A 24,944-nucleotide genomic window follows, 5' to 3' on the forward strand; every position below is an offset into this window, starting at 1 on the left:
GTGAAAGTAGCCTAAGACCCCTTTCACACTGAGGCACTTTGCAGACGGTATGACGCACACGGGTTACGGGCAGCAAAATGCACCTTCGCCTGAGTTGGCAAAAATCCTTGCACTGGCCCTGATCGCCGGCATGGTCTCCCAGCCAGGGGAAGAGAGAGGAGAGGAAGAGGCGAGCTGTCCGTATCAGCAGAGAGCGGAATTGCCCGCTGTAATAGCTTTCATTAGAACTTCCAGTGTTGGGCTAAGAGGTGGGGCTATGTGACAATGAGCCCCGGGAAGACGGGAAATTCAAATGAAAGCTATTACAGCGGGAAATCCCGCTCTCTGCTGATCCGGCCGGCTTGCCTCTTCCTCTACACAGGTGAGGCTGTATTGGGCACAGGCAGTTCAGACTTTATTGGGCACAGGCAGGCCAGGCTGCATTGAGCACAGTTCATGCCGCATTGGGCAGAGGCAATGCTGTATAGGGCACAGTCACGCTGTATGGGGCACAGTCAGGCCAGGCTGTATTGGGCACAGGCAGGCCACGCTGCATTGGGGCACAGGTCACGCTGCATTGGGGCACAGGTCACGCTGCATTGGGGCACAGGTCACGCTGCATGGGGAACCGGTCACGCTGTATGGGGCACAGGTCACGCTGCATTGACACTAGGGCGGCTCTGGGGGGGCCCCATACCCCATTTTGCTATGGGGCCCTGTGATTTCTAGTTACGCCCCTGCTTCTGAACACCTGCTGTGCCCATTATTTGAGATTCCCACCATCCTTGCACTGAGTTCCCGGGTCTAAATTATGTGCAGGAAGTGGATTCCCAATGATCAGGTGTTGTTACAAAATTTCCTAATGGGAGAGAAGCTGACATTTATGCTGAACATCTGACACCTTCACAAGCTGTGCATGTGGCATCACAACATACTATTGGATAATAAAGCTTCTGCATGCCTTTTAGTTTATATCCACTAGAGGTCACTGTATGACAGGCATTACACAGCTAAGTTTATTGTTTTTCTGACTTTTTCTTTAGATTTGGCTGCAGATCAGAGAAGTTTAGTCCTCAGTGTTTGCTGACAATGTGCAGAGCATCGCATACCGGAGCCAGTCCTGCAAATCTTTCTTTATTTTGGCATCCAGAAATGATCAATGCTTTCAAAGATGTAGAGATATGGGGCTAGACTCAGATAGGTTAGCGGATCTTTAGATCCGCGTAACCTATCTGATTTACGTTACGCCGCCGCTATTTTTTGAAGCAAGTGCTTTATTCAGAAAGCACTTGCCTCTAAAGTTCCGGCGCGTATCGTAATTCCCCCGGCGGAATTCAAATTCCTCGGCTAGGGGTTGTGTAGTATTTAAATCAGGCGCGTTCCCGCGCCGATCGAACAGCGCATGCGTCGTCCGCAAATTTACCCAGCGTGCATTGCTTCAAATGACGTCGCAAGGACGTCATTGGTTTCGTCGTTAACGTAAATTACGTCCGGCCGTATTCGCGAACGACTTGCGCAAACGACGTAAAAAATTCAAAACTCGGGGCGGGAACGACAGCCATACTTAACATAGGATACGCCGCACTTACCCCTGCTATAGCAGGGGTAACTTTCCGCCGGAAAAAGCCGAACGCAAACGACGTAAAAAAAAAGCGTCGGGCGGTCGTTCGTTTCTGAATCGGCGTAAATGCTCATTTGCATATCCGACGCGTAAAAGATATGGAAACGCCACCTAGCGGCCGGCCTGGAATTGCAGCTTAAGATCCGACGGTGTAAGTCACTTACACCTGTCGGATCTTAGGGAGATCTATGCGTAACCTGATTCTATGAATCAGGCGCATAGATACGACGGCCGGACTCAGAGATACGACGGCGTATCAGGAGATACGCCGTCATATCTTCTTTATGAATCTGGCCCATGGGGTGCAATACTGCAATGGGTGAGAGACGGAAAAGATATAGAGTCCTCCAGCAGTGCCGAGTATTTCAGGAGAGGAGAGTTATAGAGGAAGAAGCAGAGTCCTCCAGCAGTGCAGAGTATTTCAGGAGAGGAGAGTTATAGAGGAAGAAGCAGAGTCCTCCAGCAGTGCAGAGTATTTCAGGAGAGGAGAGGATAGATAGAGGAAGGAGCAGAGTCCTCCAGCAGTGCAGAGGATTTCAGGAGAGGAGAGTTATAGAGGAAGTAGCAGAGTCCTCCAGCAGAGCAGAGGATTTCAGGAGAGGAGAGTTATAGAGGAAGGAGCAGAGTCCTCCAGCAGTGCAGAGGATTTCAGGAGAGGAGAGTTATAGAGGAAGTAGCAGAGTCCTCCAGCAGAGCAGAGGATTTCAGGAGAGGAGAGTTATAGAGGAAGGAGCAGAGTCCTCCAGCAGTGCCGAGTATTTCAGGAGAGGAGAGGATAGATAGAGGAAGGAGCAGAGTCCTCCAGCAGTGCAGAGTATTTCAGGAGAGGATAGATAGATGAAGGAGCAGAGTCCTCTAGCAGAGCCGAGTATTTCAGGAGAGGAGAGGAGAGTTATAGAAGAAGGAGCAGAGTCCTCCGGCAGTGCAGAGTATTTCAGGAGAGGAGAGTTAGATGGAGGAATAAGCAGAGTATTTTGGGAGGGGAGCATTAGTTCAAGGAGCAGTCTTCTACTGAAATTCTACTTTATTATCCATCTATTAATTGAACCTGTCAGGTTTATGCAGTGGCGGTTCGTCCATAAGGGGCGCAGGAGCGTCCGAAAAAGTGAGAAGCGGGCGCAACGCTGTGCGTTCCTTCTCACTTAGCTCAATGTTAGCAAAGCGGAAAGGAATTCGATTTGCTGACATTGGCCCGCCTCTCAGCCTCATCAGGTTACCGGGTCTGTTAGCGGTCGCTTGATTGGCTGAAACGAAATGTCAGGCGCTTTGATTGGACGCTTATCAGGCGTCCAATCATAGGAGAGGATGGGAGGGGAAGAAGACGGGAGAAGACACATGGAGGGGGGAAGATGCATGGAAGACACCGTTCTCCGTTACCCGCTGCCCCACCGAGACAGGGTAAGTGTCGGGCAGATGGGGGGCGGGGGGGGGGTCACAGTGGCAGCATTGGATGGCACGGTGGGAGCATTTGATAGCACAGTGGCAGCATTGGCAGCATTTGATGGCACAGTGGCAGCATTGGCAGCATTTGATGGCACAGTGGCAGAATTTGATGGCACAGTGGCAGCATTGGATGGCACAGTGGGAGCATTGGATGGCACAGTGGGAGCATTGGGAGAATTTGATGGCACAGTGGCAGCATTGGATAGCACAGTGGTAGCATTGGATGGCACAGTGGCAGCATTTGATTGCACAGTGGTAGCATTGGATGGCACAGTGGGAGCATTTGATGGCACAGTGGGAGTATTTGATGGCACAGTGGGAGCATTTGATGGCACAGTGGGAGCATTTGATGGCACAGTGGGAGCATTGGCAGCATTTGATGGCACAGTGGGAGCATTGGATGGCACAGTGGCAGCATTGGGAGCATTTGATGGCACAGTGGCAGCATTGGATGGCACAGTGGGAGCATTGGATGGCACAGTGGCAGCATTGGGAGCATTGGATGGCACAGTGGCAGCATTGGATGGCACAGTGGCAGTATTGGGAGCATTGGATGGCACAGTGGCAGCATTGGGAGCATTGCATGGCACAGTGGCAGCATTGGATGGCACAGTGGCAGCATTGGGAGCATTTCATGTCACAGTGACAGCATTTGATGGCACAGTAGCAGCATTGGATGGCACAGTGGCAGCATTGGATGGCACAGTGGCAGCATTGGGAGCATTTGATGTCACAGTGACAGCATTGGATGGCACAGTGGCAGCGTTTGATGGGCACAGTGGCAGCATTTGATGGCACAGTGAGGCTGCAATTAATGTTTTTTTTTTCAATTTGTTTCCCCCCCACCAAAAAAATGTAAGCACCAGCCGCCACAGGGTTTATGGGTTGTCTTTCCAAGCTTTTGGTGTAAATGGATTTGGATATTACAAGTCACATGGCACAGCTCACCTGATGCGTTATGGCTTCCGCTTGTGTCAGTACACTGATAGATAAGGATCCATTGTCCTCATAGCTGTTCCTGCGCATGCTGATCCTATCCCGCTCATTCTGAACTGCTGTAACGAGAAGAGTGATATCTGTAATGCCAACTCAGTACCAGAACTTGCCCTAACCCAGGGAATAGAATTAACGAGACTGTGGTGGATTTATTTTCATGCCTAGGGTCATCATTATCCTGCTGCATCACCCAACTTCTACTAATACAGATACCCTGACATTATCCTGTAGGATATTTTGGTAAACTTTGGAAATAATTTTCTCCTCGATGATAGCAAGTGGTCCAGGCCCCGAGGCGGCAAAGCAAGCCGGAATCATGATGTTCCCTCCGCCATGCTTCACCGTTGGGATGATGTTTTAATGTTGGTCAGTGGCTTCCTCTGTGGTGTTTCGTAGCAGTGACACCTATGCCGAAATTAGGAGATAGGGTCTCCTCCAGTCCCTCCCACTTCCCATTCCTCACCGGTCAGCTGACCTCTAGTCTCTGCTCCCCAGCCATGTCGTGAACTGAATGGGAGCCTGCGAAGAGGCTGAGTGGGCAGCTGTGGGCTCCAGGAACAGCCCAGCTGGGCGGCCACAGGCTCCAGGGATAGCCCTTGCTGGGTGGTCGCAAAAAGACTGGGAGAGCGATACGGGCTTCAGGACCAGCCCAGGATTCGGTGACCCCTGGCAAATCATCATTCGACCCCCGAGGGGGTCCCGACCCCCAGGTTGAGAACCACTGGTGTAGACGATCCTCCAGTCCTGCAGATACTATGGTAGATATGGTACATCTCACTGTTGGGGTCTCTGAGAAAACAGTTCTGAGGTTTTATTGTCTAACATTGAACACTGAAATCTCACTTCTGAGTAAACTGACCCTTCAGGCAATCACGTTGAGTTATTGGTTGGTGACGTCATATGGGCCAACCAATCAATACAATTCTGACTTCAAAGAGCAAAAGGAAGTGGGTTAAAGGTCTGGCCCTTCTCTGCTAATATTGACCGGCAGATAAACTCATACGGCCTTGGGAACCATGAGACGGGTTAACCGCCATGCAGAGGAAGGCAATAATATTTTCCTGTTGATTTGGACCCCTGTTAACCCCTTCAGAAGCAGCTTATAATACCCCCTTCATTACAAGGAAATGTTTCAGTACTTTGATAGTTTTACTGACAATTACTTTGACATGCAACAATATACCCAAATTATTTTAATGATTTCTTTCAACAGATAGAGCTAAGAAAAGATAATTCTTGTGCCGCAAAGACACCGGCGCTGTGAGAGGTCCCAGCACCCCAGCGAGGAGTACTCACCTTCTTTTTTCATTCCCGCTCGGAAACATTTGCGCAGCCGGCAGTAGCGGCACTGGTTCCTCTTGTCCTTGTCCACGATGCATTGCCTGCTGAACCTAGGGGACAAAACAGTGACAGGTTATGTGCCATGTACAGCGGTCTGGATTAAGGAGCAATTCCAGGTAACAAGAGAAAGCAACTAGGGAGTCATCATTACAGCAAGAGGCCAGAGAGCTTCTCACAGAGCTTCCATCACCAGCCAGGATCTCACCATCTCTTGTAGTATGTCTGGAGATTTATAATTACCAATCAGTACTTATAAGCGAGTCACATATAGTGGTCTGGAGATCAGTGATTGTATCACATATAGGGGTCTGGGGGGGTCAGTAATGGTATCACATATAGGGGTCTGGGGGGGGGGTCAGTAATCGTATCACATATAGTGGTCTGGGGGAGTCAGTGATTGTATCACATATAGTTGTCTAGGGGTCAGTGATTGTATCACATATAGGGGTCTGGGGGGGTCAGTAATCGTATCACATATAGTGGTCTGGGGGTCAGCATACCTCCCAACTTTTCAACTTCAGAATGAGGGACAAATGAGCATACCTCCCAACGAAGTTGTTGAGCGGGGGGGGGGGCGTCCGCAGAATCGCGGGACTCTAGCACTGATCGCGGGATTTACCGCAAATCGCGGGACAGTCCCGTGAAATCCGGGACGGTTGGGAGGTATGTGATCGTATCACATATAGTTGTCTGGGGGTCAGTGATCGTATCACATATAGTTGTCTGGGGGTCAGTGATCGTATCACATATAGTTGTCTGGGGGTCAGTGATCGTATCACATATAGTGGTCTGGGGGTCAGTGATTGTATCACATATAGGGGTCTGGGGGGGTCAGTAATCGTATCACATATAGTGGTCTGGGGGGGTCAGTGATCGTATCACATATAGTTGTCTAGGGGTCAGTGATTGTATCACATATAGGGGTCTGGGGGGGTCAGTAATCGTATCACATATAGTGGTCTGGGGGGGTCAGTAATCGTATCACATATAGTTGTCTGGGGGTCAGTGATCATATCACATATAGTGGTCTGGGGGTCAGCATACCTCCCAACTTTTCAACTTCAGAATGAGGGTCAAATGAGCATACCTCCCAACGAAGTTGTTGAGCGGGGGGGGGGGGCGTCCGCAGAATCGCGGGACTCTAGCACTGATCGCGGGATTTACTGCAAATCGCGGGACAGTCCCGTGAAATCCGGGACGGTTGGGAGGTATGTGATCGTATCACATATAGTTGTCTGGGGGTCAGTGATCGTATCACATATAGTGGTCTGGGGGTCAGTGATTGTATCACATATAGGGGTCTGGGGGGGTCAGTGATCGTATCACATATAGTGCTCTGGGGGTCAGTGATCGTATCACATATAGTGGTCTGGGGGGGTCAGTGATCGTATCACATATAGTGCTCTGGGGGTCAGTGATCGTATCACATATAGTGGTCTGGGGGTCAGTGATTGTATCACATATAGGGGTCTGGGGGGGTCAGTAATCGTATCACATATAGTGGTCTGGGGGGGTCAGTGATCGTATCACATATAGTTGTCTGGGGGGGATTTTACCATACCTGTCCCCCCCGCATTATTTCCTGGGGGGGATGCGTCCCCCCCAGTTCCTACGCCCATGGTGGTAATGGGGTCAGTGATCGTATCACATGGCTGTTATATAATTTTCATCCCAGCTGTCACCTGCTCATCCCATACAGACCCATATGATGTCTCAATCCTATAATAAAAAGCTAGAGCCGTCATACTTTCCCACAACCCTCTGAGCCTAGCTGTTGGATTTCTGCCGGGGGGAAAAATAATCTGAAATGACGGGAACGTTAATAAAAAAAAGTTACGATGGGTACAGAGGAGCAAAGAGAGGTCAGATAAAGAATCTGTGAGAAAATACAACTAAACCTGAAAATAATCTAAAATTCCGCATTGGGGGGTGACTCCCCTCTAACATGAGATGTTTGAATTTAAAGGCAATTTAGAATGTTTATTATTAGGTAGGCATGTACAAGATAATTATAATGTGTACTTATATGGGTACACTGGGGTGCCATGTTTGCTCACACACATGTATAATCAGTTTCCTGCTTCGGCCATCACAATAAAAACAATGCACCCCCTGTGTGGCTTATATCTCATTATAGTAGTTAATGTGATATTAAACTGCTGTGCTCTGCGTGAGCTCTTGCCATAATGGGCAAGTACACCCACAGGCCACTTTATTAGGTACACCGTGCTAGTACCGGGCCGGATCCCCCTTTGGTTTCAGAACTGCCTTCATTCTTCATGGAATAGATTCAACAAGGTTTTGGAAACATTCTTTCTAGATTTTAGTCCATATTGACATGATATCATCATCCATGATGCCAAGGTTCTCTATCGGATGAGATGTGGTAAGTGTGGAGGCCATTGGAGTGCAGGGACCTCATTGTCCAGTGGTGAGCAGGGCTGGACTGGGACAAAAATTTGGCCCTGGGCTTCATCCAGACTGGCCCACTTTGACAGGTCTCTCCCATGGTGGCCGGACAACTCCCGCAACTAACCCCCCCCCCCCCCTCCGGCCACCCAAGCCCCCTCTCCCCCTTCACTAGCCACTAGCCGTTCTACATTATTAGAGTAAAACGGCTGGTACTGGTACTTTTATAGGCAGTACCAGTGGGGAAGGTAGACATTATTTCACCAGGGGAAAATAATCAGTTTGGTGCCCCCCCCTTATGGGACAATATTAGGCAGAAGTGAGAAACTCCCAGGCCATAACTGTTGAGTCAGCTGTCTGTCCCCTTCCCCATGCTCCTCTGTCGTCCCTCCTGCTCCTCTGGTCCTCCCCCTGCTTCTCTATTCCCCCCAGGTGAGCGCTGCGGGGAGGGAGAGGAGGTGAGCGCTGCGGGAAGGGAGAGACAGAGGAGCGGAGGGGGGCGGCGGTCTGATGTCACTGAAGTCGGCCCACTGGGAAACTCCCTGTAGTCCCAATGGCCAGTCCATCCCTGGTGGTGAGATGATTGGATCTTTGTGACATGGTGACATTATCCTGCTGGAAGGAGCCATCAGAAGACGGGGACACTGTAGTCATAAAGGGATGGACATGGTCAGCAACAATACTCAGGTAGGCTGTGGTGTTTAAAGTGTGCCAAGAAAATATCCCTCCCCCACCATTACACCCCCACCACCAGCCTGAACTGGTGACACAAGGCAGGATGGATCCATGATTTCATGTTGTTTACACCAAATTCTGACCCGACCATCTGAATGTCGCAGATGAAATCGAGACTCATCAGACCAGGAAACGTTTCTCCAGTCTTCTATTGTCCAATTTTGGTAATCCTGTGCGAATTGTAGCCTCAGTTTCCTGTTCTCAGCTCACAGCAATGTGTAATGACAGAATTTAAATATTAAAAACGGATCCTTTGTGCTGAAGTTTATGTGTGTCTGTGAGGCTCTCATTTGTGTAATTGGGGAGTATATTTTGAGTAAAATGAATGTGGTATACCCAGGGCCGTTTGAAGGAATTTGGGGGCCCCAAGCATAGAAAAAAAAATGTCACATTTTCAAGTTGAGAAGCGGGGGGGGGGGGGGATTGCTGCCGAAAACATTACATAATTTGTTAGGATATCTTACAATCTTCTCTAGCCTGCATACACGTGTATGGGCAGCACTCCTCTCCCCACCATCCAGGATACCGCTACTATACCCGCTCAAGACAGTCCACCTTTATCCTCTGCAGAGCCTACTAAGACGCCAGCCATTGCAGCACCGCTGCTTCCTCCTGCAGTCCGGTCGGCCGCGCGGAACAGGAGATTTAGTTTGCTGTTCCCGGGCCGGACTGAAAGGAAGTAAGTGAACACAGTGCCGAATCGCAAAAGGTGGCCCGGTCATTTGGCAGCCAAATCCTCTGGGGCTGAAGTGGTTATTGTATTTCAGCTTAGCTTTATGTGTACTTTAAAGGGATTGTTTTATTTATTTTTTGGTTTTCTGCTGCTTTTCCCCAACATTTTATTTCATGCTGTTACAGGCAGGAGCCTAGGGCCCGGTGGATGTCTAGGGGCCCATCTATAACCTTCATTCTCCTGCAGTAATATAGAGGGATAGTGCAATTGGTCAATGTCGGAAGGATGGAGAGTACTTATAGGCAGTTGGTGTCTGATGGGCCAATGCAAATGGGGGGATTCTCTGTACCTATTGCAATCCTTATTAATGGGGGGCCCACAGCTGGAGCCCCGCTCTCCCCTTTTCTGCCTCTAGTCCTATGGAATATTTGTGCTTTGCAGAGAGTTGCTGTTTGTTTCCTTTGTTCGGCCCGGCCTGATGAATAGAGCCAGAAGCTTTCATTCCTCTTCGTTACCACTTTCCCCGCCGCCTAATTAGCTCCATCAGCAGACTGATTATTTCCCTCTCCGTGCCTTGGAAGGGTTAGCGGTAATTAATGAGCGGAAAACAAGTGTAAACCTTGACTCTGCGATATGGCAGAATGCGAGCGCTACGGGAGCCAGCGAGCTCAGAGGTCGCCAGCGAGGGGAGGGATGATGGACGCGGCGGCTGAGCCAGTGGCTGAAAAGTAGCCGTTGTGAACCTATAGACATCCCAGTGCAACCTCATTGCTGTAAATTGTAGCTTTTACCTTAAAGTCTAAGCTTTTCCACATTCTGAACTTTAACCTCCCACAGCCCATGTAATGCAAACGTGCGGCGGCAAAGAGGGTGGGCTTTAATGCCCACATACCCCATTTATGTGTCCATGGGTAGCAGAGCTTTCTTTGCTAAGAGAGCGCTCACTGTGCCCTCCCAGAACAGTGACTGAGAGCTCAGTCTCTGCCAGGGGCGGACTGACCATTCGGGCACTCGGGCACAACCCGAGGGCCCCATGCCACTAGGGGGCCCCATCAGGGTTGCCAGCCTCAGTAAAACCAGGGACAGTATGTAAAAATCTGTGTTTTTTTACATCAGTCCCTGAAATGTCCCTTAACGACATCCTTTTGGTCTAAAAATCCCAAGATTATAGCTGCCCCGCCTCTCCAGTACCTTCTCAGTGTGTGTGTGTATACTGTATGTATGTATGTATACTGTGTGTGTATATTGTGTGTCTGTGTGTGTGTATACTGTATGTATGTATGTATACTGTGTGTGTATATTGTGTGTCTGTGTGTGTGTATACTGTATGTGTGTGTTTACTGTGTGGCCCCATAATCGATTGCCAGGGGGTCCTCTAATGTCCTATTGCCTGGGGGCCCCATAATTTCCTATTGCCCGGCGGCCCCATAATCTCCTATTGCCCGGGGTCCCCATAATCTCCTATTGCCCGGGGGCCCCATAATCTCCTATTGCCCGGGGGCCCCATGAGTTGTCAGTCCGCCCCTGGTCTCTGCTCACAATCAGTAGCCAGTGGGCAGGGACAGGGGGTGGGCACGAGGGGAGGTTGCTCTGGGCACAGTGGTATCATGTGAGGTTGGGGTACCACAAGAAGGTTACGGGGGAGTATATGTGTGTTGGTAGGGGTGGCAGGCAGTAAGTATTGTTCTAGTAGAGGAAATTTGGTGCGAGAGGTGATAAGAGTGATGATTTAGAGGGATTTGTGTGTCAAGGGGTAATAGTGGAGAAGATTTGTGCTAAGAGAGGGGATTTGGGGGGAAATTTGTGCTGGGAGGGGGGGGGGGATTTGAAGTGCGGGAGAGAAGATGTGTACTAAGAGGGGAAAATTTAGGGGTAAAGGATTTGTGCTGGGTGGGGGGGTGAATTTTTATTTGTGGAGGGGGCAAAGATTTGTGCTGAGAGGGTGGATTTCAGCAGGGGGGGCAGTTTTGTACTGGGAGGAGGTGGAATTTATGCTTAGGAGAAAAGCATGCAGATTAGTGCTCAGCGCCTTACCTGCAGGCGTACACGTGATTCTTGCGCACGCTCCTTCGGAAGAACCCTTTGCACCCATCGCAGCTGGAAGCTCCGTAGTGTTTTCCGGTGGCTCGGTCCCCGCAGATAGAGCAATAGGATCCAACGCCGTTGCTGAGCACGCCTGAGCTCGCCGACTCCACTGCAATAATTTCTGTAGGACACGAGAGGAAATTTCAGTTGGTGACCCCAAAAACAAATAATTGGACAGCAGAACAGAGAACATTGACTGGGGAAATTAGGATTTTTTAAAATATTTTGGTTGTCACTGAATACCTGCTTCAGCCATAGGAAGGACCTCTGTTACTTAGGCTCCGTTCACATTAGCTCGTCTCCAAAGTTGCGCAATTTCCAGTGCGACTTTGATCAGACTTTACACTCAATGAAGCCAAGTTGCATCAAAAGTCTCACCGAAGTGGTGCTGGTACCTTTTCAAAGTGCCATTGAAAAGAATGGAGTGGGACCAAATCGCACAAATGTGATAGAGCCTATAAAGCTGCATTCACACCTGAGCGTCGGTTTTTTGGGCGTTTTTTTCTGGCGTTTTGTCGCGTGTATTTGAGCGTTTGCATACAGCGTTGTGCGACGTTTTTGTACTTCGGCGTTTTTTATTTTAGCCAATAGGAAAAATTATCATCTTTTCATCACTTGTTGCTATGTTGGTAGATTTTTTTAATCTTCTGCATGGGCGACAAGTTCTATTTATTAAAGCGACGAAACGCCCGTAGCAAACGCCCGTTGTCGCGCGATACGCTCAATTCGCGCGTTTCCCATTACTTTCTATGGGAAAAAAAAAAAACGCTCAAATACGCCCAAACCGCACGATACGCGCGACAAAAAAAGGTCCGGGACTTGTTTGAGCTTCGCGCGACAGGCGTTCGGGCGTTCAGGTGTGAACAGTCACCATAGGGAATAATGTTAATTCTCCCCTCTGGCGTTTGTGAGCAGTGCGCTTCAGGCGTAAAAACGCCTAGGTGTGAATGGGGCCAAGTCACATACTAGAAGAAAACTGTAACATTCCTATACAATACAAAGGTGGCTCAGGGAACTCATCCTAGCATTTATCTTGTCCGGCTGGGTGCCCCATGTACTGAACCCCTGTAATTGATGACATCCTCCACTGTTCAGTAAAAATGCAGGCCGGTGTGTTCCCGGGTTCCGGCTCCGCCCCCTCATATCATAATATGAGGTGAGAAATCCACCCCTCCCCCACATAACACATCCTGGTAATATACAATGAGCTGTGGATCACCTCATATTATGATAAACATAACATATGATAAACATGTCCAAGCTAGATATGTAAATAACCTGTCACTCGAAGCAAGGAGAGAGGAAAGGACTTTTTATTTAGACAGGGTTTTATCTGGAAGTCTGTTAATTTTCACTGAACAATAAAAGAGGATTGCTCAGAGCTGGATTACAGTAACTCTGTGTGGCAAGACTGGGCACAGATGATAGGAAATCTTATAATCTACATTGTGACATCAAAAATAAAATTAAAATTTTGGGTTTACATCCAATTTAACATACAGTACCATCTGGTAATCTTTGGCCTGATTTCTGGACAATACTCTACATCTGTGACTTACTGTAAGGCGGCCATACACGGTTCGAATTTCGAAAAACAATTTTCTTTCAAAAATCGTATCAAAGAATCTTCGTACGAATTTCGCACCGTTATTGGGCTGCAGCAACAGCCGATTTTCGTGCGGCAATCAAATCTGAGGAATCCGACATGTTGGAAATTTTTTGAAAAACCAAACCATTTTCTGATCAACGATGGGAGAATCGTGCGAGAAATTGTAATAGAAAAAAAAAATGCGCATGTGCAAGAAAAGAATATTCCCGGAGAGAAAAGAATATTCCCGGAGAGAAAAGAATATTCCCGGAGAGAAAAGAATATTCCCGGAGGGAAAAGAATATTCCCGGAGAGAAAAGAATATTCCCGGAGAGAAAAGAATATTCCCGGAGGGAAAAGAATATTCCCGGAGAGAAAAGAATATTCCCGGAGGGAAAAGAATATTCCCGGAGAGAAAAGAATATTCCCGGAGAGAAAAGAATATTCCCGGAGAGAAAAGAATATTCCCGGCAACTTGAAGGTTTGGTCGGCCGAATTTCGAAAATCAATGGTGGCATCATCGGATCACAAAAGAAAGAAACTTTTTGATTTTGAAAAGAAAATTTGTTCGAAATTCGACCGTGTATGGCCTGCTTTAGTAACCCTCAAGTTATATAGGTGCAAATGGTCCTCCACCTCTAACTGGGTGTGTCAGTGGGGTCCGAACGGTTTTAACCACTTAAGGACCGCCTCCTGCACATATACGTCGGCAGAATGGCACGGCTGGGCACAAGCACGTACCTGTATGTGCTGTGGTGTTGTCTGGCACGCACGACCCGGCTCGAAGCTCCGTGACCGGGACCGTGGGATCCGCGGACCCGATCACCGCTGGAGTCCGGCGATCGGTCCCCGGAGCTGAAGAACGGGGAGAGCCGTGTGTAAACACAGCTTCCCCGTTCTTCAATGTGGCGCTGTCATCGATCGTGTGATCCCTTTTATAGGGATGCATAATCGATGACGTCACACCTACAGCCACACCCCCTACAGTTAGAAACACATATGAGGTCACACATAACCCCTACAGCGCCCCCTGTGGTTAACTCCCAAACTGCAACTGTCATTTTCACAATAAACAATGCATTTTAAATGCATTTTTTGCTGTGAAAATGACAATGGTCCCAAAAATGTGTCAAAATTGTCCGAAGTGTCCGCCATAATGTCGCAGTCACAAAAAAAATCGATGATCACAGCCATAAGTAGTAAAAAAAAAAATATTAATAAAAATTAAATAAAACTATCCCCTATTTTGTAAACGCTATAAATTTTGCGCAAACCAACCGATAAACGCTTATTGCGTTTTTTTTTACCCAAAATAGATAGAAGAATACGTATCGGCCTAAACTGAGGAAAAAAATGTTTTTATATATATTTTTGGGGGATATTTATTATAGCAAAAAGTAAAAAATATTGCATTTTTTTCAAAATTGTCGCTCTATTTTTGTTTATAGCGCAAAAAATAAAAACCGCAGAGGTGATCAAATACCAACTAAAAGAAAGCTTTATTTGTGGGGAAAAAAGAGATTTTTAATACAGCTTACCTGTAAAATCTTTTTCTTGGAGTACATCACGGGACACAGAGCGGCATATTCATTACTATGTGGGTTATATGGAGTACCTTCAGGTGATGGACACTGGCAATCTCAAAAACAGGAAGTGCCCCTCCCTATATAACCCCCTCCCATAGGAGGAGTACCTCAGTTTTGTAGCAAGCAGTATGCCTCCCAAAATGGTCCCCAAAAGAGGGGTGGGAGCTCTGTGTCCCGTGATGTACTCCAAGAAAAAGATTTTACAGGTAAGCTGTATTAAAAATCTCTTTTTCTTTATCGTACATCACGGGACACAGAGCGGCATATTCATTACTATATGGGATGTCCCAAAGCAATGCTTACAATGAGGGGAGGGAGAACATCTTCCTAAGACAAAAGGATTTAATTTAGAGATATACTCAAATCATAATAAATCCAACTTAGTTGAGAAAAAATAAATTTTTTAAATTTAACTCAAAAGGGAGCCCCCCGGAATCCGAGGGTCTCAAACTGCAGCCTGCAGCACTGCCTGCCCAAAGGCTGTATCAGAATTCCTTCTTACGTCCAACTGGTAGAATTTTGTAAACGTGTGGACAGAAGACCAGGTTGCCGCCTTGCAAACTTGAGCCATAGAGATCTGGTGGTGTGCTGCCCAGGAGGCGCCCATGGCCCTAGTAGAATGAGCCTTTAATGATAACGGAGGAGGCAACCCTTTCAAGCCGTAGGCCTGAGTGATTAACTGTTTAATCCACCTCGAGATGGTGTATTTTGCAGCTGCCTGCCCCTTCTTGGGCCCATCCGGTAAAATGAACAACACCTCTGTTTTCCGGATCTTCTCTGTAGCTTTAAGATAGGCCTTCATGGCCCTGACAATATCCAAGGTATGCAGCAACCCTTCCTTTCTGGAAGTAGGTTTAGGAAAGAAGGATGGTAATACCAAATCCTGGTTTAGATGAAAACTGGATATAACCTTTGGTAGGAAGGAAGGATGAGGGCGGAGAACGACCCTGTCCTTATGCAAAATAAGATATGGTTCCTTACAGGATAAGGCTGCCAGTTCCGATACTCTTCTGGCGGAAACTATGGCGACCAAAAATACTAACTTCCTTGTCAGTAGAACCAAAGGAATTTCAGCCAACGGCTCAAAAGGTTGTTTCTGTAAACTTGACAGAACAAGATTTAGATCCCACGGACAAAGCGGGGATTTAACTGGAGGATTAATACGTAAGACCCCTTGAAGGAAGGTCTTAACTAGCGAGTGGGTGGCCAGCGGCCGCTGAAACCATACTGACAAAGCTGAAATCTGTCCTTTGATTGTGCTTAATGCCAGTCCTTTATCCACTCCTAGCTGGAGAAAACTTAATACTCTATCGATGGTAAACTTGCGAGAAAGCCATCGCTTGGACTCACACCAGCCTACATAGGCCTTCCAGACCCTGTAATAAATCACCCTAGAGACCGGTTTCCTGGCTCTGATTAGGGTAGAGATTACTTTCTGAGACAGACCTCTACCCCTGAGAATCAGGGATTCAGCTTCCAGGCCGTCAAATTTAGATGCCGTAAGGCAGGGTGGAGGATCGGACCTTGCGATAGCAGGTCTGGCCGTAGAGGAAGAGTCCAAGGGTCTCCCACTACCATCTTTAGGATTAGTGAATACCATGCCCTTCTGGGCCATGCTGGAGCTACCAGGATGACTGGTATGTGCTCCACCCTGATCCTGCGCAGCAGGCGGGGTAGTAACTGGAGCGGGGGAAATACATAAAGTAGTCTGAACTGATGCCAAGGGCAAACCAGCGCATCGGTTCCGCAGGCCATCGGATCCCTTGAGCGGGATATGAACCTGTCTAGCTTCTTGTTGAGTCTTGATGCCATGACGTCCACGTCCGGCACTCCCCATCTCTGGCAGAGTGTCTGAAAGACCTGTGGATGTAGAGACCATTCCCCGGCAACAGAGTCTGGCGACTTAAAAAGTCCGCCTGAAGGTTGTCCACTCCTGGAATGAATATCGCCGATATGCAGGGCACATGAGCTTCTGCCCATAGGAGAATCAAGCTCACCTCTCTCTGAGCGGCTTGACTCTTGGTTCCCCCTTGGTGATTTATGTATGCCACTGCCGTGGCATTGTCCGATTGAATTCTCACCGGGAACCCCTGCAACTTGGACGTCCAAGCCCTGAGGGCTAGTCGAGCAGCTCTGAGCTCCAAGATGTTGATGGGCAACTGCTTCTCTGGCTTTGCCCAAGTGCCTTGGCGAGTGCAACCATCCAAAATTGCTCCCCAGCCTGTTAGGCTGGCGTCTGTGGTTACTATCTTCCAAGCCACTGGGCTGAAAGACTTCCCCTTCAGTAGATTCTGAGGGTCTAACCACCAACACAGACTTTGTCGGACTCTTGATGAGAGCGGCAAAGGGATATCTAAGGCCTGTGGCCTCCTGCTCCAGGCTGACAGGATGGCTGCCTGCAGGATGCGAGTGTGGCTCTGGGCGTACGGTACCGCCTCGAATGTGGCCACCATCTTGCCTAGTAACCGCATACATAGGCGAACCGTTGGTTCCTTCTTGCTTAGAACCAGTAGAATTAATTCCTTGATGGCTTTGACTTTTATCAGAGGCAGAAACACCCTCTGTTGTTCTGTGTCTAATCTCATGCCGAGATATTCCAACTGCCTTGTGGGCTGGAATGCTGATTTTTCTCGATTTAGGACCCAGCCGAACCTCTCGAGGTACTGAACTGTGAGGGCCACTGCTTGTTCCAAGCCAGGAGACGAGTGATCTATGACTAGGAGGTCGTCCAGGTATGCTAGGATTGTGACCCCTTGAATCCTTAGATTGGCTAGGATTGGAGCTAGGACCTTCGTGAACACCCGGGGGGCCGTAGCCAACCCGAAGGGAAGCGCCATGAATTGGAAATGACGTAGAGCCACCGAGAAGCGTAGAAATCTTTGATGTGGCTGGTAAACTGGAACATGAAGGTAAGCATCCTTTATGTCTATGGATGCCATAAAATCGTCCTTCTGAAGTGCGGCAACTGCTGACCGCACGGATTCCATCCGAAATGAGCGGACCTTTAGGTATGCATTTACCATTTTTAAGTCCAAAATTGGCCTGACATCGCCGTTGGGCTTTGGGATAATGAATAGGTTGGAGTAGAAACCTAGCCCCTGTTCTTGGACTGGTACCTCTACTATTACCTCCTGAGAGAGTAGATGATTCAATGCCGCTATTAATGCGGCTCCCTTCTTCGGATCGTTTGGTACTCTTGACTCCTGAAAATGAGGAGGAGGAAACTTTAGGAAGTCTAGTTTGTAGCCTGTAGCCACGGAGGACCGTACCCATTTGTCAGGAATGCTGGCCTCCCAAACCTCTGTAAAGAGACGCAGTCTTCCCCCCACCTTCGAGGGTGGGGGCGCCCCTTCATAAGGCCGGCTTGGGGGCTGGCTTTGCTGGCTTGCGAAACCACTGCTTCTTGCCTGCGCCGGCCTGTCCCTGCGACTTGTTAAAATTTGATCTTGCAGGAGGCCGTCGATACTGTTTGGTATTGGAGGGCCCCTGCCCAGGGGAGTACTGTCGTTTAAACGCAGGCCCCCGAAACTTCTTCTTGGTGGGCAAAAGAGTACTTTTTCCGCTTGAAATGGTCTGGATGTATTTGTCCAGGTCTTCTCCGAAGAGTCGTCCTCCATGGAAGGGGAACCCTACCAGGAGCTTCTTGCATGGGGGCTCTGCCTCCCAGCTCTTTAACCATAAGAGTCTTCTCATATGGATAAGGGATAATGATAGACGTGACGCTTGCTGGATCGAATCCTTAATCGCATCTACCGTAAAGCGTATGGCCCTAGGGACGTCCGAAAATTCTTCTGCCTGCTGGGCAGGAATACGTTTAAGCATCTGCTTAGCTTGATCCGATAATGCTTGCGCAACCCCAATTGCAGCCACAGCTGGCTGCACTACTGCCCTTGCAGTAGTGAAGGAGGTTTTAAGTAGCATTTCCAAGCGTTTATCAACCGGATCCTTGAACACCTGTATGTTTTCTACAGGGCATGTTAAAGACTTGTTAACACATGAGATGGCTGCGTCTACAGCCGGGGCTGCCCATCTCTTGGAAAATTTCTCTTCCATAGGATATAAGGCAGAGAATCTCTTTGGTGGTACAAAGATTCTATCTGGCTTGGCCCAATCTTGGAACATAACTTCCTCTAGTAGAGGATGGATCGGAAAAACCGCATTGGTTTGAGGCGCTCTGAGCCCAAAGCTGAGACCGTTGATACTTGGAGATCTGGTACTGGCAAGTTGAACGTCCTATGGACCAAGTCTGTTAAAACTTGAACCCACCAGCTCTCCCCTTGGGAGGCTGCGCCAGACTCCTCCGTACCCGGATCCTCGATCCCTGAACCTACTTGGTCCTTGTCCAAGAGGTCTTCCCATTCCTCTGCGGAAGGGACCTCCTCATCTGAGGGTTCACGCTCGGGCGACGGAGATCTATTCCGTTTTCTGCCCCGCATAGCCTTGGCTATCATTTTTTCCATTCTTTTTTCCATCTCTTTTAGAGAGGTGGACAGTACCTCGTCCGTGACCACCCTAGGGTTGGACTGACCCGTGCCAGCTCCAGCCCCAGATCCCGATGGTCTCACCAAGGCTCCTTCTGGGGAAAGTAGCGGTAAGACTTTGTCCGAGACCCCGGACCCTCTGGGGGAATCCCCACCTTTTGTACCCTCCGAACCAGATGCCATGGTACAATACCGAGGTACGCCCGCTACTTAATGGTGTTTGGGAAAATAAATAGTTGTTGCCCACAAACCCTTTCTGGGGAAAAAAATGCCTTTCCTTATTAATCTTGGTTTGTTTCTTTTTTTTTTTTTTTTTTTTTTTAAACCAAAGAAAGAAAAACCATTCTGTCCCCCTTTAGTAGTATTTGCCAATAAAAACTGCTAAAAAGAAAAAGAAACCCTATCTTTAGGGTGAAAGACAGTCTTTTTGAAGACTGTAATACTATTCTTTGGCCACTGTGTGTCCTCGGCGCCCCACTCTGCCGCTCTGGTCCTTCCTCTCTCAGTTCCAACACATCACTGAGCTGGGAACTCTTTTGGAAGGGCCGCCCCTTCCTTTTACCTACGGGCCCGCCCTTCCCCTTCAGAAAAACGGCGCGAAATTGCGCCCATATCACGGGGACGCGCGCGCGCCCGCCGGCGGGGGGGGGGGGGGGGGGGGGAGGCCCACGAGGAGGTCAGAGGCTGATCCTGCCGTCCAGGCCAGGATCCACAGAGCGGCATTTATTTTTCTGCAGCAACCGCCTGGACCTCTCTGAGCAGGCTTGCAGGTAAGAGCATTCACTCTCTACATAAGAAACCTCAATAGATTCCCAGGGGCTTCTCTTAAAGAGAATTGTCACTATACACACAGGCCCTTTTCAATGCTACTAGCACCAGTTGCAATACTACCAGGGAGGTCACAATTATGGGGAATATACACATATAGAGTCATCCTATCTTAAGATATGTGACTCACCTTGCCAGATGCAGCGCATAAACCATAGGCATGTCCCGCTGTGTCCTTCCCCCAGACAAAACCTGCTGCGAACCAAGTTCCGCAAGTTTCCCCTTCACTTACCTGCTCCATGCCGCAGGACTTTGCACAGCAAGAGGTCCAATCTTCCCCTATCTCCGTGGGGCGTCTAGACCTTCAGGCCCTGGGTTCCTATGAAGGATCCACTGTCCTGGGCCCATATAGCACCCTGGCAACAGAAACATTAGGCCCCCAAAGGTTTCTAAGTTCTGGGCCCAGGGTCCAGCTCTCTGTGACAGAAAGCATTATGGGCTATACCCCAATGGTTTGGGGTCCGGTTGCTGACCACTTTAGCACTGAGGCCTTTGGACAGAACCGGTTAGCCCACCTTAATCCCAAGGATGTGGAGGCAAGCTAAACCATGACCAACACCTAAGACACTGGCGTAAAAACTGAGGTACTCCTCCTATGGGAGGGGGTTATATAAGGAGGGGCACTTCCTGTTTTTGAGATTGCCAGTGTCCATCACCTGAAGGTACTCCATATAACCCATATAGTAATGAATATGCCGCTCTGTGTCCCGTGATGTACGATAAAGAAAAGGACGCCAATTTTGTTTGGGAGCCACGTCGCACAACCGGGCAATTGTCTGTTAAAGCAACGCTGTTCCCGAATCGCAAAACCTGGCCGGGTCCTTTAGCAGCATTTTGGTCCGGGTCTTAAGTGGTTAAGAGTCGTGGAAGAACAGAGGACTTGTGATCACCAGCGGCTCCCACGGGAATAAGCCCTACACTGTGATTACTAGTTATGCCACCAGATGGCAGTGTCAGCTGACATGCATGTATAATGTAATGTTCTTTGTAGAGGAACTACAGGGTTGTGATGTCATTTCCTGTTTTCTGTTTCGGTTGTTTTTTTTTTTAAATAAATCAAGAAGGACTCAGCCGCATGTTCAGCATGATCTCGCCTGGAAACTGCGTCAGCTTGCCAACAGATTATAATTTTTTAGGAAGGCTCTCTAGTATTAGATCCAGCCTTGGCTTTGAACGACCTTTCTTGAAAATGTTCCCTATCCTCTGATTGCCTTCTTGTTTTGTCCCGTCACAGTCCGGGTTGTCCTGATCTCTTGGGGTTGAGAACTTGTCATGGTTCCAGTTACAGGCTGCTAATAAATTATAACCATCATAAACTGTGACTAATGGTATCAAAGGTCACGCCGTATAAGTTAATGTCATGAAACCATCCACCAGACTTCCCCGTATCACCGACAATAAACACGGCCTGCAAGAATCAAAGAGGACCTGTCTGTAACTCGCCTGATATGTTGCAATATACATCAACAGAACCATTTTTTTTAGGAAACCTCCACCATTTATTATTAAAAAGCTCCATTTGATTGGCTACCATATAAAGCTGCACCAGATTCTGCACTCTCCAGTTTTAGTAAATCAACGCAAAATGAAGGAAGGATTTCTGGACAGCCGCACTCCAAAACTTGTTGCTTTTTTTGTAAAATGAAAAACACAGGATACATGCCACAGCAAGCGGGGTACAAGCTGACGCGTTTCACACTACACTTTAGTGCTTCATCATAGCTAACATTGTTAGCTATGATAAAGCACTAAAGTTTAGTGTGAAACGCGTCAGCTTGTTTCCCGCTTGCTGTGGCATGTATCCAGGCCCGGATTTCCCACAAAGCCACCAAGGCCAGGCCCCGGGGCATCATGGGGCGGCAGCGGCATTGAGTCCCCCGATGGCCAGTTAAGGACGGCAAGTTGCTTTCTGGAATCCGCTTGCTCCTTAAGTGATTGCGGCGATGTGTGCTGCCGTCCCCGTCCCCCACATACCTCTCTCTACTGGCTCTGTCTTCGGGACTCCGTCCTCCCCCAGGCTGCTGAGTCTGTCTCCTGTGACTGTCCCTGCCACCGATGTACACAATGAGAGGGGTGAGCTGTGACAGGAGTTCTAGCACAGTGCTAGGACTCCTGTTTTGGAGGTGACAATGTCAATAAAGAGAACCTGTCACCTCCAATTGCTATCACACAGGGAATTGTTTTCTCCTGTGTGATAACTTTATTGCCAAGTGAAAGAAAAAATTGATAAAAAAATTAAAAAATAAGAAATAATTAAATTATTAAAATAAAAAAAGTAATTAAAAAGTAAAGAATAAGAAAAACAATACTAAAAATAATAAGAAAATTATACAGAAATAAAAAAAGTCAACGACAAGCTACAAAATAAAAACTATTAGAACTAACTGTGCCGCCCTTGCCATCCGGTTGCCATTCTCCATTGATTTGGGGGGGGGTGGTGGTTCGGTTGGTGGGGAGGGGGGTGCATTGCGGAACCTGGCCTTGGGGCGGCAGGGAGAGCAAATCCGGCCCTGCATGTATCCTATGTTTTTCATTTTACAATAAAAGCAACAAGTTTTGGAGTGCGGCTGTCCAGAAATCCTTCCTTCATTTTGCATTATCCTATGCATTGCCAGCACCCGTGACTTCGGATTTGGTGAGGAGATTCCTAATTGGTATCCATGAGCGGTGATCCTTTTTCTGTATTTAGTAAATCAGCCTTTTACAGAACACATTTGCAGAGGCCATGCTGCACTTTAGCACAAACCCCGGACGGATGGATGGATCGGACTATATCCCCTTTCAGGTCTTTCAAGATGCCAATATCGGTCTCCAAAGTACATGAACACCATTCGTTAACGGCTTGCCGACCGCCTCACATATGACTAAAAGCGACAGAGTGCCTAGTACGTGATCCAGCACTCCCAGGTAGGGGGGGGGGGCGCGCACGCTGCTGGCCGCACAGTGTGAATACACACAGCAGAAGCCGATCAGCTGGTGCTGGCCAATGAATGTCCGGTGGCATCCGCTGATCGGCGAGGAGACAAACAGAAAGGAAACAAGGCAAGAGCTCCGTCCAGTCAGCAAGGATGTACTGGATTATTTTGTTTCCCTGGGGGGGGGGGGGGGGGTGCTGCCGGCACAAATTGAGAAGCGGGGGGCCGTGAATTGAGAAGCGGGGGGTGCCACGAATTGGGGCAGTTGCCCTAGGGACCCCTGAACCCCTTACAAAAAAGAGAAATAAAAACAATATATATAAACATTTTGAAAAAAAATATATTTTTTTTATAAAAAAAAGGGGGGGGGAGGGGTTGCCAATCCGGGGGCCTCTGGGACAAAAAAGAGAAATATAAAAAATATATATTGAGAAGCGGGGGGTGCCACGAATTGGGGGAGTTGCCCTAGGGACCTCTGGGCCCCTTACAAAAAAGAGAAATAAAAAAAATATACATAAAAATTTGAAAAAAAAAGGGGGGTAGCCATCTGGGGCCTTGGGGACCTCTGGACCCTTTAATAAAAAAAATTATATATATATATATATATATATATATATATATATATAAATATTTTTTTTTATTAAAAAAAAGGGGGGGTTGCCAATCTGGGGGGCTCTGGGACAAAAAAGAGAAATAAAAAAAATATATATATAAACAAATTGAAAAAAAAGGGGGGTAGCCATCCGGCGCCTTGGGGACCACCAGGCCCCTGGGAACCTCTGGACCCTTTAATAAAAAAATATATATATATATATATATATATGTATATATATATATATATATATATATATATAAAGTTTTTTTTTATTATTAAAAAAAGGGGGGTTGCCAATCCGGGGGCCTGGGGACCTCTGGGCACTTTAATAAACATAAAAAAAAACATAAAATAAAAATTTAAAATTAAATTAATAAAAATAAATAAAAAAAAGGGGGGGGTGCCAATCTAGGGGCCTCTGGGACAAAAAAGAGAAATAAAAAAATGTATATATAAAAAAATTGAAAAAAAAGGGGGCTAGCCATCTGGGGCCTTGGGGACCTCCGGGCCCCTGGGGACCTCTGGACCCTTTAATAAAAAAAAAAATATATATATATATATATATATATATAGTTTGTTTTTTTTTATAAAAAAAAAGGGGGGGTTGCCAATCCGGGGGCCTGGGGACCTCTGGGCACTTTAATAAACATAAAAAAAAAAACATAAAATAAAAATTAAAAATTAAATTAATAAAAAAAAATAAAAAAAAGGGGGTTGCCATCCGGGGGCCCTGGGGACCTCCGGCCCCTTACAAAAAAAAAGGGGGTTGCCATTCGGGCCCCTGGGGACCTCTGGGCCCCTTACAGGTGTACTGCCTGTACCCCCCTGATGGAGGCCCTGCTGCAAAGCAAGGAATAAAATCCAGCACATCCCTTAGTAAAAGCACCACATAGTACATACTAAAACACTGGATAGGCACACAGTTAATCCTTTGAGAGGATAGAGAGGTCGGTGAATGTGTTCTCATAGATATAATGCCACATCGAAAAATATATTACAAGGCAGAAAGGATTCCCCTAAGCAGACTTTAAAGGCATTAATATCTATACAGAAAGTATTACTAAAGATATTAGTTACAATCATAATACTTTTCAATACTTTTTGTCCGCTTAGGGGAATCCTTTCTTTCTTGTAACGGTTAATCCGTTGCTCACCCAAGATGTTTAACCCCTTCCCATACAGTGTCATCGGGACAGTGACAGTGCATATTTTTAGCACTGATCACTGTATTAGTGTCACTGGATCCCACAAAATGTCAGTAATGCCGCGTACACATGATGGGAAATTCCGATTGTGTGTGGGCCCCATCGCATTTTTTTTTCCGTCTGTGTTTAGAAATAGAACATGTTTTATTTATTTTTTTGATAGAAAAAAAACGTATAGGAAATTCCTATAGTCTGTGTGCAACTCCGACGGAGAAAAAATCCACGCATGCTCAGAATCAAGTCGACGCATGCTCGGAAGCATTGAACTTCATTTTTCTTGGCTCGTCATAGTGTTTTACGTCACCGCGTTTTGGTCTGACAGTGTGTATGCAAGACAGCTTGAACGGAATTCCGATCGTGTGTACGGGGCATTAATGTCCGATTTTTTGGTTGTGACAAAATGTGGAAAATTGCAAAGGGTATGAATACTTTTTCAAGACAATGTATATATTCCCCGTATTTTT

General features: G+C 47.6%; 1 protein-coding gene across 3 annotated transcripts in view; it reads right to left on the reverse strand.

The window, feature by feature from the left end:
* The window catches only part of LOC120917850 (hepatocyte nuclear factor 4-beta-like), a 67,990-nt gene that overhangs the window by 11,811 nt on the left and 31,235 nt on the right, over positions 1 to 24,944 (reverse strand). For 2 of the 3 annotated variants that reach the window (XM_040329421.1, XM_040329419.1), the window contains exons 2-4: positions 11,232 to 11,403; positions 5,336 to 5,430; positions 3,992 to 4,098 (exon numbers count right to left, since the gene is read on the reverse strand). In XM_040329421.1, coding sequence (XP_040185355.1) covers positions 3,992 to 4,098; positions 5,336 to 5,430; positions 11,232 to 11,403 — 374 coding nt within the window. The remainder of the gene's footprint in view (positions 1 to 3,991; positions 4,099 to 5,335; positions 5,431 to 11,231; positions 11,404 to 24,944) is intronic. The other variant, XM_040329420.1, reaches the window with a different exon arrangement.

This window comes from Rana temporaria, chromosome 11, assembly GCF_905171775.1.
Source record: "Rana temporaria chromosome 11, aRanTem1.1, whole genome shotgun sequence".
Lineage (NCBI taxonomy): Eukaryota > Metazoa > Chordata > Amphibia > Anura > Ranidae > Rana > Rana temporaria.